At 46.3% G+C, this 16449-nt stretch overlaps 1 protein-coding gene across 2 annotated transcripts; it reads right to left on the reverse strand.

The window, feature by feature from the left end:
* Positions 1 to 752: 752 nt before the first annotated feature.
* Positions 753 to 6521, reverse strand: LOC139394640 (BTB/POZ domain-containing protein 17-like). Of its 2 annotated transcripts, none has more exons than XM_071142745.1 (3): positions 6277 to 6521; positions 3197 to 3482; positions 753 to 3025 (listed from the first exon to the last, which is right to left on the reverse strand). In XM_071142745.1, exons 1-3 carry the CDS (start codon positions 6368 to 6370, stop codon positions 1957 to 1959), a joined length of 1449 nt encoding a protein of 482 aa, XP_070998846.1. In that variant the 5' UTR covers positions 6371 to 6521; the 3' UTR covers positions 753 to 1956. The 2 variants fall into 2 exon arrangements, with proteins under 2 accessions (XP_070998846.1, XP_070998845.1); XM_071142744.1 differs by having other exon boundaries at positions 3197 to 3527.
* Between the last annotated feature and the right edge of the window lie 9928 nt (positions 6522 to 16449).

Genomic DNA, 16449 nt, shown 5'->3' on the forward strand with positions numbered 1-16449 from the left:
TGACTGTATGTTTGTTTTACTCCATGTGTAACTCTGTGTCGTTGTATGTGTCGAACTGCTTTGCTTTATCTTGGCCAGGTCACAGTTGTAAATGAGAACTTGTTCTCAACTTGCCTACCTGGTTAAATAAAGGTGAAAAAATAAATAAAATAAATACAAGGCATGTGAAATTCATTTTGATAGGCCTACCTTGTTTGTTTTTGATTAAAGTTTAATTTATACCATACCTACAGTACTATAAAATACAAGAGCTACAAATAGCTATGAAAAATAGAAATGCTGTTTTGTTGAGTAGCAAAAACACACACACGTCTGCAGCCCCACGATTATAAATATGATGCCAGTTTGCAGGGTTGACATTTTGTATTTTATTTTTTTTTTATTTTTTTTATTTCACCTTTATTTACCCAGGTAGGCTAGTTGAGAACAAGTTCTCATTTGCAACAGCGACCTGGCCAAGATAAAGCATAGCAGTGTGAGCAGACAACACAGAGTTACACATGGAGTAAACAATTAACAAGTCAATAACACAGTAGAAAACAAAGGGGGAGTCTATATACAATGTGTGCAAAAGGCATGAGGAGGTGGGCGAATAATTACAATTTTGCAGATTAACACTGGAGTGATAAATGATCAGATTTGCATTACTTTGTTGCATATGTACGATAGAAATTCGGCTTAAGTCACAATTGTCCTCTGTATCACATTGTGTTCTGCATATTAGGGTGAATCAAGTAAACAGACCAATTACAGACGGGGTAAAATAACATTTTATTCAGGATATAGGAAGAGCACATAGAGAGATATGGTAGCTACATGAACCAGTGACATTCTAAAGACCCGGAAGTATAATTTAGACCAACAATGTCGTCCATAGGTCTGTGCATAATTCATTATATAAGTACTACTCACAACTACACAATTCTTCTAATAGCACTAATACTGCAGGTTGGCTTAAAGATTCAATAGAAATGCTCCTCAATTGCAAAAGAGTAGGGCAACAGCAAAATGGCTTCTAGAGAAACTCTGGTATAGGAATTGTCCAGTCACTGAGTATCAGCATGGCTATAACATTTAGGCCTGTAAACGTATGTGTGTGATTGTGACTAATGGTGGTATGAATGCATGCTTTTAAAATGGCCTGTACTTATGGTGTTGGCAGTGTGCAAAGCGACGAAAGAAGCTTCACTTGATCCTGTGAGGTTTGGTTAGCACCAACAAAGTGAGAGTTCAGCTCATGGAAACAATACCAATAACTGACACTTTGATTTACTAGTAGTATCCTATAGCGATGCAGTTAACATCATACAGTTAAATATGTCATAAAGAATGTGCCTTTCCTCTAATCAGGGGCAATCAAGGAAATATCCAACTATTGACATAATCATATCTCAAACAAATACAGTGCAGTTGTGTTTGCCCCTACCATGTGTGTACGATTTGTGGGGAGGGACAATGTGGAGGAACTGTTATTATCTGAAACTCTTTCATTGACTTCTTTAATAGATGCAGTACAGTTACAGTTGGCTCCATACACCTCTTTTCAGAGCTAAAACAGTTTGGAGACAAACTTAACCACTACTGTAAAAAGTACCATTACCTTATGTAGAACAGAGGTGCCCAGTACCAGGCCAATAAACAGGAGTTGTGATATGAGTGTGTGCATGTGTGACTTTGTCTGCAGGCTAGGGGGGGGACTCTGCAGGGAGGGCGGTTGGCTACGGTCATCACTGTCTGGGCAAGTTCCAAAGTCATACACCCAGACTATTTCTACAATTTCTGTTCTTGAAATATAACCTCAACCACACTGCAAACCTTATGCCGTGTACCTTAAATTAAGACCAAAAAGCAAATGTTTTGTTTTCATCATTTTTTTATGATATAGCCAATTTTTACTCTGCAACTTGACCATCTAATGGGAACCGTTGGTTACTAAGGCAACAACAACCTCTTGGCCTATTTCCTGGCAACGATGAGGCTGTGGTAAAGGGGCTTTACCACGACGTGCAGGTAGAGGGAGCTGTCGATGAGGTATTCAGACGCCCGGCGGTGAAGGTCGGCTTCCACCAGGAAATCCCCGGCCTCCTCAGTGCTCTGGTGGAAGTTGTAGACGTGACGAACCACCATTTTACCCCCCTGCCTCGCCGTCACGATCACCGTCTTCTGGAAGCTCACACCCGCGAAGTCGGGGCTGGAAGTGGCTGGGGTGACGATGATGCGAGGACGACCGGCGTCAGTGCGTGTGGCCTGCATCTCGTTTGTATAGGCGGAGCGCACGCTGAGCGGGAGCCAGCGCGGGGAGAACAGGCCGTTCCAGGTCACCCGCTTGCTGGCGTCGCTGCCGCTGGGGCCCAGCTGGGTCTGGAAGCTGAAGCTGCGGTCGTCGCGCGTGGGGTTATTGATGACCCACGGAGAGCCCCAGGACGGTGACAGGTAGTTGCGTGGCGTGAATATGCTGCAGTTGACGTCAAAGTATTTGGCCAGCTGGACAGGCGAGGCCGAGTGGAACTGGAAGGCCAGGAAGAGCAGGTCACGGATGGACTCGTAGTATTTCAGCATGACTGGTGACTGCTTCTGCAGACGGAACAGGTGCTGCGGGGGGATCATGCCGTAGCGCACCTGCCTCAGGGCATTCTCCACCGTTAGGCCTGCCGGCTGGTTCTGGCCGATCCAGGCTTCCAGGGCCTCGTAGAGCTCCAGCTCGCTCTGCAGGATGAGGTCGGAGCGCTGCATCAGGGACAGCAGCAGGTCGTCGCTGATGGAGCCCCACTCGCCGCTCTGCAACACCGACGACAGGTTCCAGGACAGGTACTGGAGGCAGCTGTCCCTCAGGTTGGCGTCGCCGATCTGCATGGCATACTGGTACCAGCCAACCACGTGGCCGGTCGGGGAGTCGCTGGACAGGTGCCCTGTCATGTACTGGCTCAGGCCCTGCTGGAGGCTCCACACACGGTACTTGCTAGCCAGCTTGTGCAGAGGGATTGCCTGGTCCAAGCGCACAGAGATGTCACCGCAGTAGAGGTACCTGCAGAGATAAAACAAGGCTAGATCGTTCTGCAGAAACATTGGCAGTCATTACTGAACTTGAAAGGAGGTCACTTTTTAAAATAAAAACATGAAACACCACTAGCCCATTTCTGCTCCTCCCCTATCCTCTTGAGGTGTACACTGATTCTACCCCCCCCAGTCCCCTCACCTGATGAACTTGTCAAAGACAGCAGCACAGTCGGCAGGCTCTCTCAGGACCAAGGTGCTGGTGTTGTGGCTGAGCAGCAGCTCCTCAAACACCTCGCTCTGCAGCGAGAGCACCAGCGTGTGCGCCTGGATCACCTTCACCTCATCCGTGTTGACCGTCTGCACGCGGAGGGCCACATCACTGCCGTTGCCTTGGGCCAGAAGACCTTCCATGCGCTGCACCATTGCCATGGAGTGATTCAGCGTTGTGGCGCCATTCTCCAGCGCCACCTCCTGCTTCAGCGCGGCTGCAGGAAGAGAAGATGAAGGGATCCCATTCAACACCGGGTCAACTGCAAGTGAAAACACCTCTTTCTCAATTCATCTGTCCTCGATTCCTCACAACCTCATTCTATTCACCGTTCTCTCTATTCTATATGGTATCCTCCCCTTGGACCTTCTCCTCCATTACTGTTGTGAAGGATGTGAGGAATTGCGGAAAGACAAATTGAGATAGAGCCCTTCTTCTCCAGTCATCACTCACTTTGACACTGAATGTTGAGTTGACAGTTGAGCCTTCTGCCAATCAACACCGGTTGAATTACAACCGCTAACCAATCATTAATTATGACAAGCTGTCTACCAGCCTTAACACTCTACACTCTCTCCTTCAAAAGCTTAATTAACAGTGCAGTGATGAGATAAACAGCCATTAACTTGAAGAGTTGCTGAGTTCGTCTGCAGTAGAAAAGTGACTGACCTAGTCGCTAATGGGGAAATCCTACCCGTGGTTTGGGTTTAGGGTCAGCATCTTGGAGTGTAAAACACATTGTTAATAGACAGATAATAATGGATGGTAATAGTGTAGGCTATGAAACCAATAGGCTACTTGTCTTTAAGTATAATTATGCCTAGGCTATGCTGTATAAGCACCAGACATGTCGAAAACATTTTTTTATCCCCTGACTAAACTACTTTTTAAAGTTTTTAAATCCATATTTGCAGATTATTACATGAATAGACCGAATTAAATTGCTCGGTGTCTACATCACTGAGGACTTAACATGATCCTCTCACACCAGCACAGTCGTGCCTCTTCTCCCTCAGGAGGCTGATACGATTTGGCATGGCGCCTCAGATCCTTAGGAACTTTTACAGCTGCATCATCGAGAGCATCCTGACTGGTTGTATCACCGTCTGGTATGGCAACTGCAACCCCCTCATCCGGAAGGCCCTACAGAGGGTGGTACGGACGGCCCAGTGCATCACTGGGGGTGAGCACCCAGCCATTCAGGACGTAAATGCCAGGCGGTGTCTGAGAAAGGCCAAATGGATTGTTCTCCATGTTCCCATACGCCAGGTGGTACTGGTGCATCAAGGCTCAGGCCAACAGACTCCTAAACAGTTTAAATCTCCTGGCCATAAGACTGTTAAATGGTTAACTACTGCACACACCTACACTGCTGGTAAAAGTAGTATTAATTAGATGTATTACTAACGCTACAGGGTTCCTGTGAGGTTGAACACAAGATGTCTCCTTCTTCACTACAGGGTTCCTGTGAGGTTGAACACAAGATGTCTCCTTCTTCACTACAGGGTCCCTGTGAGGTTGAGCACAAGATGTCTCCTTCTTCACTACAGGGTCCCTGTGAGGTTGAACACAATATGTCTCCTTCTTCACTACAGGGTCCCTGGGAGGTTGAGCACAAGATGTCCCCTTCTTCACTACAGTGTCTTCTTGAGGATGAGCACAAGTGGCACCTGCACACTGTAGAGTCACATGAAAGAAGGTCTCAGCACGACAAGCTGCACGCTCACTCTCTTTAACGTTCTCCTTCCTCTGCCTCCATTGACACCAGCTGCTTCCTCCTGTTACTGTAGGTTTAATGAGACACAGGGGGAGAAAGACTCCTGCCCCCCCTCCACTCCCTTAGCTGCCTCACCCCCCAGTCTTCATGTCACCACTGTCGGCTAATCATGCACCTCCACTTCAAAGCAACCTTTGTTCAGTTCATTAGACACAACTAGCCTGTACCCTACATCTCCCTGACGGCAGCTGATGCTTGTGGGCCATTGACAAATAACTTTGACATTTGCATATTGCATTTGTGTAATTTGTGTCATTCACCCAGCTCAAACAAAATTGGACTTCTGAAGTTCAATTTGTCTTTTGCGAGCGTATTAATTGTGATAGGTAAACATGCCATTTAATTGTGACGTGAATTGTGATTGATTTGTTCCCGGCTAATTACTTCCTAGTTTAAATGTGCTGCAATCAAGCATTCCATTTGTTTCCTTTAAAATGCCGTGGTGAATTCATTGCAATAGATTGAAGTGAGAACTTCAGGGGAATTGATACAGCTGAGGAGGATGTTATTAATAAAAGATTACGGATTTTCTCCTCTAGTCAAGCACAGTGATTTTTAGAAGCTGGTGGGTTGAATCCCCTAAATTAAACATAGAAATGCATGTGTATGAGTACACAAGAAGAGCACACAAAACGCATGAGGAAAAAACTGCCATGCAAGAGGAAGGTGTTATAGCCTGAAATAAAGTGTAATTCAATTGATGCTTCCCCGGTCAAGTCCTTCAATATAGGAAAGAGCATTTTCTTCAGTCTCTAAAATAGCATCCTCATCGATTGTGACTCACAAAGGCCACACAAAAACAAACATCTCAGGCTCTCCCTGCAAAACATCACAGACAAACAGAGATAGGATGTGGGAAAGTGAACTGGGGGGACAGTGCTGCTATTCCAATACTCAACCTAGTGCCTCTGGGCTTAAAGAGAGCAACCCACATGCAACGTGTCCCAACAGCGTTTCCTCAACCCACTGAGTGTTGGGGACAACGCTTCAAGTCCAAATCATCCTAAAATATTTAACATTGATTGTGTAGCTCAATAGATGGTTTGGACATGATATTCCTCTAAAACAGAGTTGTATCTCTTTCCTACCCTTCTGTAGGATAAGAAATGTAAATAGAATAGGAAATCAAACGGATGTTGTTGATGTACTGTAGTGAGAGAGGAAAGAGTGACTCAAATAGACAAGCTAAACAGTTGATCACTATGCAGAGCAGTCTGTCACACAGTCACCTTACCTCCTCCAACGGAGATGGGGTGGAAGCAAAGAGCCACGAGCAGGGTTCCCAGATAGACCCGGGCAGGGATTCCTCCTTCATAGGTGTGTGCCATATCTAGTCATATATATCCCCTCTCTCTCTCTCTCTCTCTCTTCTCTGTTCCTTCTTTTTCTTCGTTTCACTCTTTCCGTCTTCCCCTTAGTGCTTAATGTCTTTGTGTGAGTGTGTGCAAGAGGTGGGTTGCCCAGTTGTGGCGCCCTGACTCCCCGTCCCGGACTCTTTATGTAGGACGCCTGGCCTTTTTTCCCCGCCTGGCGCCTCTCACATCGCCTTGCGGACTCCATTGATTGGTGGAATCTGGCAGGGGCCGTTGCCATGACGACGGCTTTGATTTTGAATTTCTCCCTTTTCCATGTTAACATGGCATCGATCTGTGGCCCAATAGGGACTCTCTCTTCATTTTCTGAGTGTAGGTGGATGAGAAAGGGTTATTAAACACTATATTATGGAGTCAATATGAATCAACTATTTTATGATAAAGTACACTGTTATAATATAATTAGGGTATTGTATGTGAGGGTTTTATTTATGTTAATTAGAGGTAATGAGACCAATATATGAAATGTGTAACAATGGCACGATTAAGTAATTAACCACAGAGTTAATTAGTGAGGTGATATCTTCCTGGAGAGCTACTGTCCTATAGGTTTTAACTCCAACCCTGTTCCTGGAGCGATATCATCCTGTAGGGTTTAACTCCAGCCCTGTTCCTGGAGAGCTACCCTGCTGTAGGTTTTAACTCCAAGCCTGTTCCTGGAGAGCTAGCATCATGTAGTCAAAACTTATAGGACGGGATCTCTCCAGGAACAGGGTTGGAGTTAAACCCTACAGGACAATATCTCTCCAGGAACAGGGTTGGAGTTAAACCCTACAGGATGATATCGCTCCAGGAACAGGGTTGGAGTTAAAACCTACAGGAAGGATTCTCTCCAGGAACAGGGTTGGAGTTAAACCCTACAGGACGATATCTCTCCAGGAACAGGGTTGGAGTTAAACCCTACAGGATGATATCGCTCCAGGAACAGGGTTGGAGTTAAAACCTATAGGACGGTAGCTCTTCAGGAACAGGGTTGGAGTTAAACCCTACAGCAGGGTAGCTCTCCAGGAACAGGGTTGGAGAGCCTTGCATTAGAGCGATGGTCACTCTCCAAATTTTAATGTGACAATTTCAGTGCACTGCTCTCTGATTGGGTTAGTGAACATATCCTGCTAGGGACATCTGGGACATCGTCTACTTCACTCATCTGTTTCTTTGAAAATAAAATACATGCACCTTAATTGGGGAGGACGAGCTCGTGGTAATGGCAGGAGCGGAATCAGTGGAATGGTATCAAATACATTAAACACATGGTTTCCATGTGATTGATGCCACTCCATTCGCTCCATTCCAACCATTTTTATGAGCCGTCCTCCCCTCAGCAGCCTCCACTGATGTACACGCCTATCTTCTTGTTCATGTCTTGCTTTTATGTTCATTTTATGCTTTTTTTATGACAAATGGCTTGATATGAATTCAGTATGGACAATGCTTCATGTCCAAATCGTCCTAAAATATCTAACATTGATTGTGTAGCTCAATAGATGGTTTGGACATGAAGTGTGACACATTTGAGTACTATTGACTTGCATTGGATTTGTGCCACGAATGAAAAACAAAGTTAGCATTTGGAAACAGTGGCCAAGTAAATAAAACCAAAGCATGGCACCGCTACAAAGATTCTAGTGGGCTGGTCGCCACTTCCACCATCACAGACCTTGGTTAGGTACCCCTCATGTAATATTATCGCTCAATTGTTGTATCCTGAACTGCTGTATCCCCCCCCCCCCCCCCCCCCCTGTTCTTGCTCATGTTTTGTTGCTGTGGTAATCATGTGATTGCTATATCTTATTGATTGACATTGGTTAAAAACACCAAATAATAAAAAATATAAATGGTTGCTTTCATCATACCTTGTTCATAGACTGCTTACAGGGTAAGGAAACCAATATGTCACTTAGTCATTTGGGTGAACTATCCCTTTAATGTTTACTTATTGTGTTGAAAAGGATTGAAATGTGGTGAAGAGACAAACCACACTAACAAGCGGTACCTGAGTCAGTGCATGCAGAGTGACTGTGTGTTCTGTGTTCTGTGTCACTGTGTTCTCTGTTCTGTTCCACTGTGTTCTGTGTTCTGTTCCACTGTGTTCTGTTCCACTGTGTTCTGTTGCAGAGTGTAAAACGAATGTGCGTGATCCTCAGCGACAAAAGAAACAGCTGGTCAAAGAGTTCACAGGTTGCTGCTGCAGGCAGGGAACATGCTAATTGCTCTTACGGGGAACCATGAAATCAATACCGCGCATACTATCCACTCTGGTGAGTGGTATCAAGCTACATGGTCTCCTAAAAACTCTTACTCAGCCTTATTGACGAGCATGAAGGTTACTGCCTGGTGCATTGTGGTCCCGGCAGAGAGAAGCCGCCCGTGACATTGGCACATGAGAATGTGGTGATGACCTAAAAAGGTCAAAGGAATGTTAAAGTAATTGACCAATGAACAAGGTGTTCAATTGACCCTTTCTCTGCCATGAAGTTTCGAGATCGATTTCCTGTCTCCTGGGTAATGGGGAGCCAATACCCAAATGGTTTCGATGTTCTCTTCTTCAGGGAAAAATGAAGAGATGTTCTCAAAGTGTGTTGGACCGCTGACTGAGATGAAAGCAAATGAAGGAGCCTCTCAGACTAATTAAGCCGGTTGATGTTTATTGGGATGAGTCTTATACTTGAGGCAGAACTGAGCGATTATGGCTAGAAGGACCAGCTGCAAAGACAGAATTGGCTATATTGTAAACATTATTGAAAACAAAAAAATTGCTTTTTGGTCTTAATTTAAGGTCAGGCATTATGGTCAGCAGTGTGGTCAGGGTTAAGGTTACATGTATGTTAAAAATCAGATGGGATGACTTTGTGGCTGTGCCAGCTAGTGACTGCTCTGCAGAGCTGCCTCCAGAGCAGGATTCATGACAAAAAACCCTAACCTGCACTAATTAGTCTTCAGTCTAATCTCTCGTTGACAGACGTCTATCGAAGCATCTAAACAAATTACGCACGATTTTAGTTCTGTGTTAAATGAGATCACCTTCAGTCGAGTCAAATCATCTCTGTTGAATAACCACCACATAAGACAGATAAATACATCTGTAGAAAGAATATGGGTTTTGTTCATAATGGTATCCTACGTAGTCCACCAAGGATAGCATAAAAAGGTGTTTCAGACGGAATTGGGTTGCTAGTAAGAATGCATCTATGTAGTTGCCTACAGATGTCCTAGGAGATCCATACCTAGCCTGTGTGCTATGAATAGCATGACATGTTCTCTGAGGAGAGCTGGGCAGAGGTACTCTCTAATGAGGTCTGAGACAGGAAGGAAGGAATTGGAATGGCTACTGGAGGACAGGGGACAGGAGACACCGCATCTCCTTGAGAAGAAGTGATAGCTTGCCCTGGTCTTATGTAAATGTGTTGTAAATTAAATCAAATCAAACTTTATTTAAAGTGCAACACACTTTACATTAAAACAATCAAATGAATAAAGTTTAAGCGAACAGGTAGTATGAAGGATTAATAAAATAACACAACACGGAGGATGTTTAAAACAATTCCTGACTAAAAAGACATGCTAAAAAGGTGTGGTTTTAAATTTGATTTAAAAAACCTAAAATGGTACCTGACCCTCTTACCTGACAGGCTGTAACCAACTATAGTTGCCATGGAATGACAATGAAGAAACAAAGAGAGGCTGTATTTGAGATGGAGATACACGATGCAAAGCCATCACTCTACGTACAGTCATTTACAGACACTGACCGATCCCATCCAATAGGTTTAACTCAGGCGGCTTTTTCAGGCACAGTGAGATTCAAAAGGAATATTTCACTACCTGATCTAAACGTGTCCTCTCTCCTCTCTCCTTAATAATTCTGAATCGCCTGAGGGCACCCAATACATTTTCTGCCAAACTGTCATCTTTTCTTCTGGAAATGTTTAAGCACTTTCTCGACCAGTGTGTCAAAGTCTGACAGAAGCAGCATTCAAACTTGTGTTAAAGCATTGCAAAGATGTGTCTAATTGTTGCTCTTTTAGACCAATGTTGCTTTTGAATCGAAACAATCAAATACCAGCAAAATGTCTTGCTTCTCTGTTGTGAAAGACATCTGCTTTGATGTACATAATATTGGATTAGACAGGGTTTACTAACCAATGTCCAACACTCCCCTGCATATTGGGACGTTCCTGAGCATCCTTAGATTCAGATGTGTTTGACAGGAGAGAATGGGACTATTTATTCTCTGTGCCTTAAAATGTGGCTTCTGAAGTTATTTTCCTTGAATCATCTTTTGGACTTGTCACCCAAGCACAGGAGGCTACCGAGGGGAGGACAGCTAATGGAAGGCATGTGTTTAATGGGTTTGATACTATTCCATTATTCCGTTCCAGCCATTACGATGAGCTGTCCTACCCAATTAAGGTGCCACCGGCCACATGTGCACCCAAGGCATCAGTGCTTACAAACTAAGTTCACATTGATTTCCACTTTTAAGGAACATGCGCCAAGGATGACCAATATCTACTCTGTTCTTTGTCTTTTGTTTGTCTTCTAATCCTCTGGCGGTGAGTAGATCAATCCTAAACTGTAAAACTGTTCAGTGTAGGTTCACTGTGAGCCGAAATGCAACAAATCATTATCTTGGTTGCAACTTAGAATTAGAACTCTGGGTGACTTTCAGAGCCTTACCAAGGTAATCTCTTCACCAAGACCAGTTCTAAGAAGAATGTACTGACAGGACAGTGGTCACAAAATTCAGAATCCAATTGACACCCTGCCAAATCTCTAAAAGCACCCCTGGGGAGGACTGAATGGTAGGATCAATGAGACCACGGGGGGCCTTGCCTGGCCCGATCGCAGCCCTGTTAAACACCTTAGTTTAACGAGTGGTAAATGGCAGTGCCAACACCAGAAATGTGTCCTGAGTGACCTCACGTTGTGTGTTGGGACCACAGGGTATCAACCAGTTGATTGACTCCCTTGGAGACCAAAGCACGACCTGCATGTTCCTCTGTGATCTAAAATACAGGCGGTGCATTCAGTGATCTAAATTACAGACGGTGCATTCAGTGATCTTGTCACGACCTGTCCTTAGTTCCTTTGTTATGTTTCTTGTTTAGGTTGGTCAGGGCGTGAGTTGGGGTAGGCATTCTATGCGTTGTTCTAGTTTTGGTTTTCTATGTGTTTGGCCTGGTATGGTTCTCAATCAGAGGCAGCTGTCAATCGTTGTCTCTGATTGAGAACCATACTTAGGTAGCCTCTTTTTCCCATTTGATTTGTGGGTAGTTGTTTTCTGTTTTGTGTGTTTGCACCTTACAGGACTGTTTCGTTCACTCTCTTTGTTGTTTTGTTATTCAGTGTTCAGTTGATTTATTAAATATTAACATGGACACCTACCACGCTGCGCATTGGTCCGATCTTGACTACTCTTCCTCAGATGACGAGGAGAACCGTTACAGATCTAAAATACAGGCGGTACATTCATGGTGTTCTTTTAGAGGACAAGCAAATTACACATTTGGTGCACTTTAAAAATATCTGCATAATCTTTTATTTACTTTTACAAGGAGTAATAAGAGAGAGAAGATCAAACAGTCTGTCCACTGGCCAACATTAAAATGGACGGGATCCATTGATCTGAAAAGCACATTGTGTGATATCAATGAAACATACAGCTCATGTTCTTTCCTTTTCAGTCTCATAATGTTCCCATTCGGTTTCTATTTTCAGTCTCATAATGTTCCCATTCTGTTTCTATTTTCAGTGTCATAATGTTCCCATTCTGTTTCTATTATCAGTGTCATAATGTTCCCATTCTGTTTCTATTTTCAGTGTCATAATGTTCCCATTCTGTTTCTATTTTCAGTGTCATAATGTTCCCATTCTGTTTCTATTATCAGTCTCATAATGTTCCCATTCTGTTTCTATTTTCAGTCTCATAATGTTCCCATTCTGTTTCTATTGTTATGATGCAAAACACTAATGAAGTAGGACATGGACCTGACCAACATCCTTTCAGGGATGGAAACATTTTGTCTTTGAAAGGGTTCATAAAGGGTTCTCCGGCTGTCCAGTTTCCAGGACTACTTTTTATTCCAGGTAGAACCTTTTTGCCCAACAAAGAACCCTCAAAGATCCCTTTTAAGAAACCTTTGGTGAAAAGGTTCTTCCTGGAAGAGAGAACTAATGTGTTGGATCATCTACTTCGTTACTATTAGTTTTTTGGACCAGAACCCCCAAAATAAGACGTGTGTTTTACTATCAATGCTAGGTGATGCAAATCACTTGTGTTAAAGGTCACACTGATGCCTGTCTGTGTAACGAGTTTCGTCTTCATACGAAGGAGAGTCGGACCAAAATGCAGCGTGTGGTTTACGATCCATGTTTATTAATAATACGAAACACGAATCTCCAATACAATACTACAAAACAAAACGTAACGAACGTAACGAAAACCTAAACAGCCTATCTGGTGAAAAACACATAGACAGGAACAATCACCCACAAACACACAGTGAAACCCAGGCTACCTAAATATGGTTCCCAATCAGAGACAATGACGAACACCTGCCTCTGACTGAGAACCATATCAGGCTGAACATAGAAATAGACAAACAAGACATGAAACATAGAATACCCACTCAGATCACACCCTGACCAATCAAAACATAGAAAATACAAAGTAAACTATGGTCAGGGCGTGACAGTACCCCCCCCCCAAGGTGCGGACTCCGGCCGCAAAACCTGAACCTATAGGGGAGGGTCTGGGTGGGCATCTGTCCGCGGTGGCGGCTCTGGCGCTGGACGTGGACCCCACTCCATGACAGTTTTAATCCCCCTCCTAAACGTCCCTAAATAGGTTACCCACCACAATGATAACATGGGACAGAGGGACAGCTCGGGACAGAGGTAACTCGGGACAGATGGGTAGCTCAGCACTGAGAGGAAGCTCAGCACTGAGAAGAAGCTCAGCACTGAGAGGAAGCCCAGGCAGGTAGTAGAAACTACCAGAACCTGGCTGGCTGGCGGTTTCAGCAGATCCTGGTCGACTAGCAGATCTGGGAGAATCTGGTCGACTGGCGGATCTGGGAGAATCTGGTCGACTGGCGGATCTGGGAGAATCTGGTCGACTGGCGGATCTGGGAGAATCTGGTCGACTGGCGGATCTGGGAGAATCTGGTCGACTGGCGGATCTGGGAGAATCTGGTCGACTGGCGGATCTGGGAGAATCTGGTCGACTGGCGGATCTGGGAGAATCTGGTCGACTGGCGGATCTGGGAGAATCTGGTCGACTGGCGGATCTGGGAGAATCTGGTCGACTGGCAGATCTGGGAGAATCTGGACGACTGGCAGATCTGAGAGAGTCTGGACGACTGGCAGATCTGGAAGAGTCTGGACGACTGGCAGATCTGGAAGAGTCTGGTCGACTGGCAGATCTGGAAGAGTCTGGACGACTGGCAGATCTGGAAGAGTCTGGACGACTGGCAGATCTGGAAGAGTCTGGACGACTGGCAGATCTGGAAGAGTCTGGTCGACTGGCAGCTCTGGAAGAGTCTGGTCGACTGGCAGCTCTGGCTGCTCCATGCTGACTGGCTGCTCCATGATGACTGGTAGCTCTGGCTGCTCCATGCTGACTGGCTGCTCCATGCTGACTGGCAGCTCTGGCTGCTCCATGCTGACTGGCTGCTCCATGCTGACTGGCAGCTCTGGCTGCTCCATGCTGACTGGCTGCTCTGGCTGCTCCATGCTGACTGGCTGCTCCATGCTGACTGGTTGCTCCATGCTGACTGGCGGCCCTGGCTGCTCCATGCTGACTGGCGGCCCTGGCTGCTCCATGCTGACTGGCGGCCCTGGCTGCTCCATGCTGACTGGCAGCTCTGGCGGCTCCTTGCAGACTGGCAGCTCTGGCGGCTCCTTGCAGACTGGCAGCTCTGGCGGCTCCTTGCAGACTGGCAGCTTTGGCGGCATCCTGCAGACAGGCAGCTCTGGCGGCTCCTTGCAGACTGGCAGCTCCATGCAGACTGGCAGCTCTATGCAGACTGGCAGCTCCATGCAGACTGGCAGCTCCTTGCTAACTGGCAGCTCTATGCTAACTGGCAGCTCTATGCTAACTGGCAGCTCTATGCTAACTGGCAGCTCTATGCTAACTGGCAGTTCTGAACAGGCGGGAGACTACGGCAGCGCTGTAGAGGCGGAAAGCTCTGACAGCGCTAAACAGGCGGGAGACTCCGGCAGCGCTGTAGAGGCGGAAAGCTCTGACAGCGCTAAACAGGCGGGAGACTCCGACAGCGCTGGAGAGGAGGAGGGCTCCGACAGCGCTGGACAGGCGAGGCGCACTGTAGGCCTGATGCGTGGTACTGGCACTGGTGGTACTGGGCCAAGGACACGCACAGGAAGCCTGGTGCGGGGAGCTGCTACCGGAGGGCTGGGGTGTGGAGGTGGTACTGGAAAAACCGGACCGTGCAGGCGCACTGGAGCTCTTGAGCACCGAGCCTGCCCAACCTTACCTGGTTGAATGCTCACGGTCGCCCTGCCAGTGCGGCGAGGTGGAATAGCCCGCACTGGGCTATGCAGGCGAACCGGAGACACCGAGCGCAAGGCTGGTGCCATGTAAGCCGGCCCAAGGAGACGCACTGGGGACCAGCTGCGTAGAGCCGGCTTCATGGCATTAGGCTCGACGCTCAATCTAGCCCGGCAGACACGCGGAGCTGGAATATACCGCACCGGGCTATGCACCCGCACTGGAGACACCGTGCGCACCACTGCATAACACGGTGCCTGTCCGGTCTCTCTAGCCCCCCGGTAAGCACAGGGAGTCTGCTCAGGTCTCCTACCTGGCATAGCCATACTCCCTGTTAGCCCCCCCCCAAGAAATTTTTGGGGCTGCCTCTCAGGCTTCCATCCGCGTCGCCGTGCTGCCTTCTCATACCAGCGCCTCTCTGCTTTCACCGCCTCCATTCTACGGTAACCTTCCGCGCACTGCTCCATTGAATCCCAGGCGGGCTCCGGCACTCTCCCTGGGTCGGCCGCCCACCTGTCGATCTCCTCCCAAGTCGTATACTCCATACTGTACTCCTCTTTGGGCTGCTCCTGTTGTTTCTTCTCCCGCTGCACCTTTGGGCGGCTACACTCCCCTGGTTTAGCCCAGGGTCCTCTCCCGTCGAGGATTTCCTCCCATGTCCAGAAATCCTTATTGCGCTTCTCCTCGCGCTGCTCCTGCCTGTTGACACGCTGCTTGGTCCGTTGGTGGTGGGTGATTCTGTAACGAGTTTCGTCTTCATACGAAGGAGAGTCGGACCAAAATGCAGCGTGTGGTTTACGATCCATGTTTATTAATAATACGAAACACGAATCTCCAATACAATACTACAAAACAAAACGTAACGAAAACCTAAACAGCCTATCTGGTGAAAAACACATAGACAGGAACAATCACCCACAAACACACAGTGAAACCCAGGCTACCTAAATATGGTTCCCAATCAGAGACAATGACGAACACCTGCCTCTGACTGAGAACCATATCAGGCTGAACATAGAAATAGACAAACAAGACATGAAACATAGAATACCCACTCAGATCACACCCTGACCAATCAAAACATAGAAAATACAAAGTAAACTATGGTCAGGGCGTGACAGTCTGTGAGTCCTCAGGAGTCACTGATACAACTTTTTTGTGATACATTTAGTTTTAGAACATTTTCAGACATAACAACATAAAACCCTAAAAGAACACCCCATCCACCACCCACTAACCTCCTCCCCTAAAGGTCCCAGATTGCATAGGTTAAATGAAAACAGCATAGTTTTAAAACAGAAATATGAAAATTGGCAAGAATGGACCAATAAATAATGCTTAAATACACATAAAATAGTAGCACATGCCGAACAACTGCAACAGTGATCACAGAAAAGTCAGAAACAAGATATTAGGACAGTGGACCTCAGTAGACCTCAGTAGACCTCAGTGGCCCTCAGTAGACCTCATTGGACCACAGTGGACCTCAGTAGACCTCAGTGGCCCTCAGTGGACCTCAGTTGAC

The sequence above is a fragment of the Oncorhynchus clarkii genome, unplaced genomic scaffold, assembly GCF_045791955.1.
Source record: "Oncorhynchus clarkii lewisi isolate Uvic-CL-2024 unplaced genomic scaffold, UVic_Ocla_1.0 unplaced_contig_1137_pilon_pilon, whole genome shotgun sequence".
NCBI lineage: Eukaryota > Metazoa > Chordata > Actinopteri > Salmoniformes > Salmonidae > Oncorhynchus > Oncorhynchus clarkii.

Coding starts and splice junctions, on each gene's coding strand:
- LOC139394640 (XM_071142744.1), bottom strand. CDS start 6,370: ATGGCACACACCTATGAAGGAGGAATCCCTGCCCGGGTCTATCTGGGA. Junction 3,528..6,276: donor CCCCATCTCCGTTGGAGGAG/GTAAGGTGACTG, acceptor TTTCACTTGCAG/TTGACCCGGTGTTGAATGGG. Junction 3,026..3,196: donor GTCTTTGACAAGTTCATCAG/GTGAGGGGACTG, acceptor TTATCTCTGCAG/GTACCTCTACTGCGGTGACA.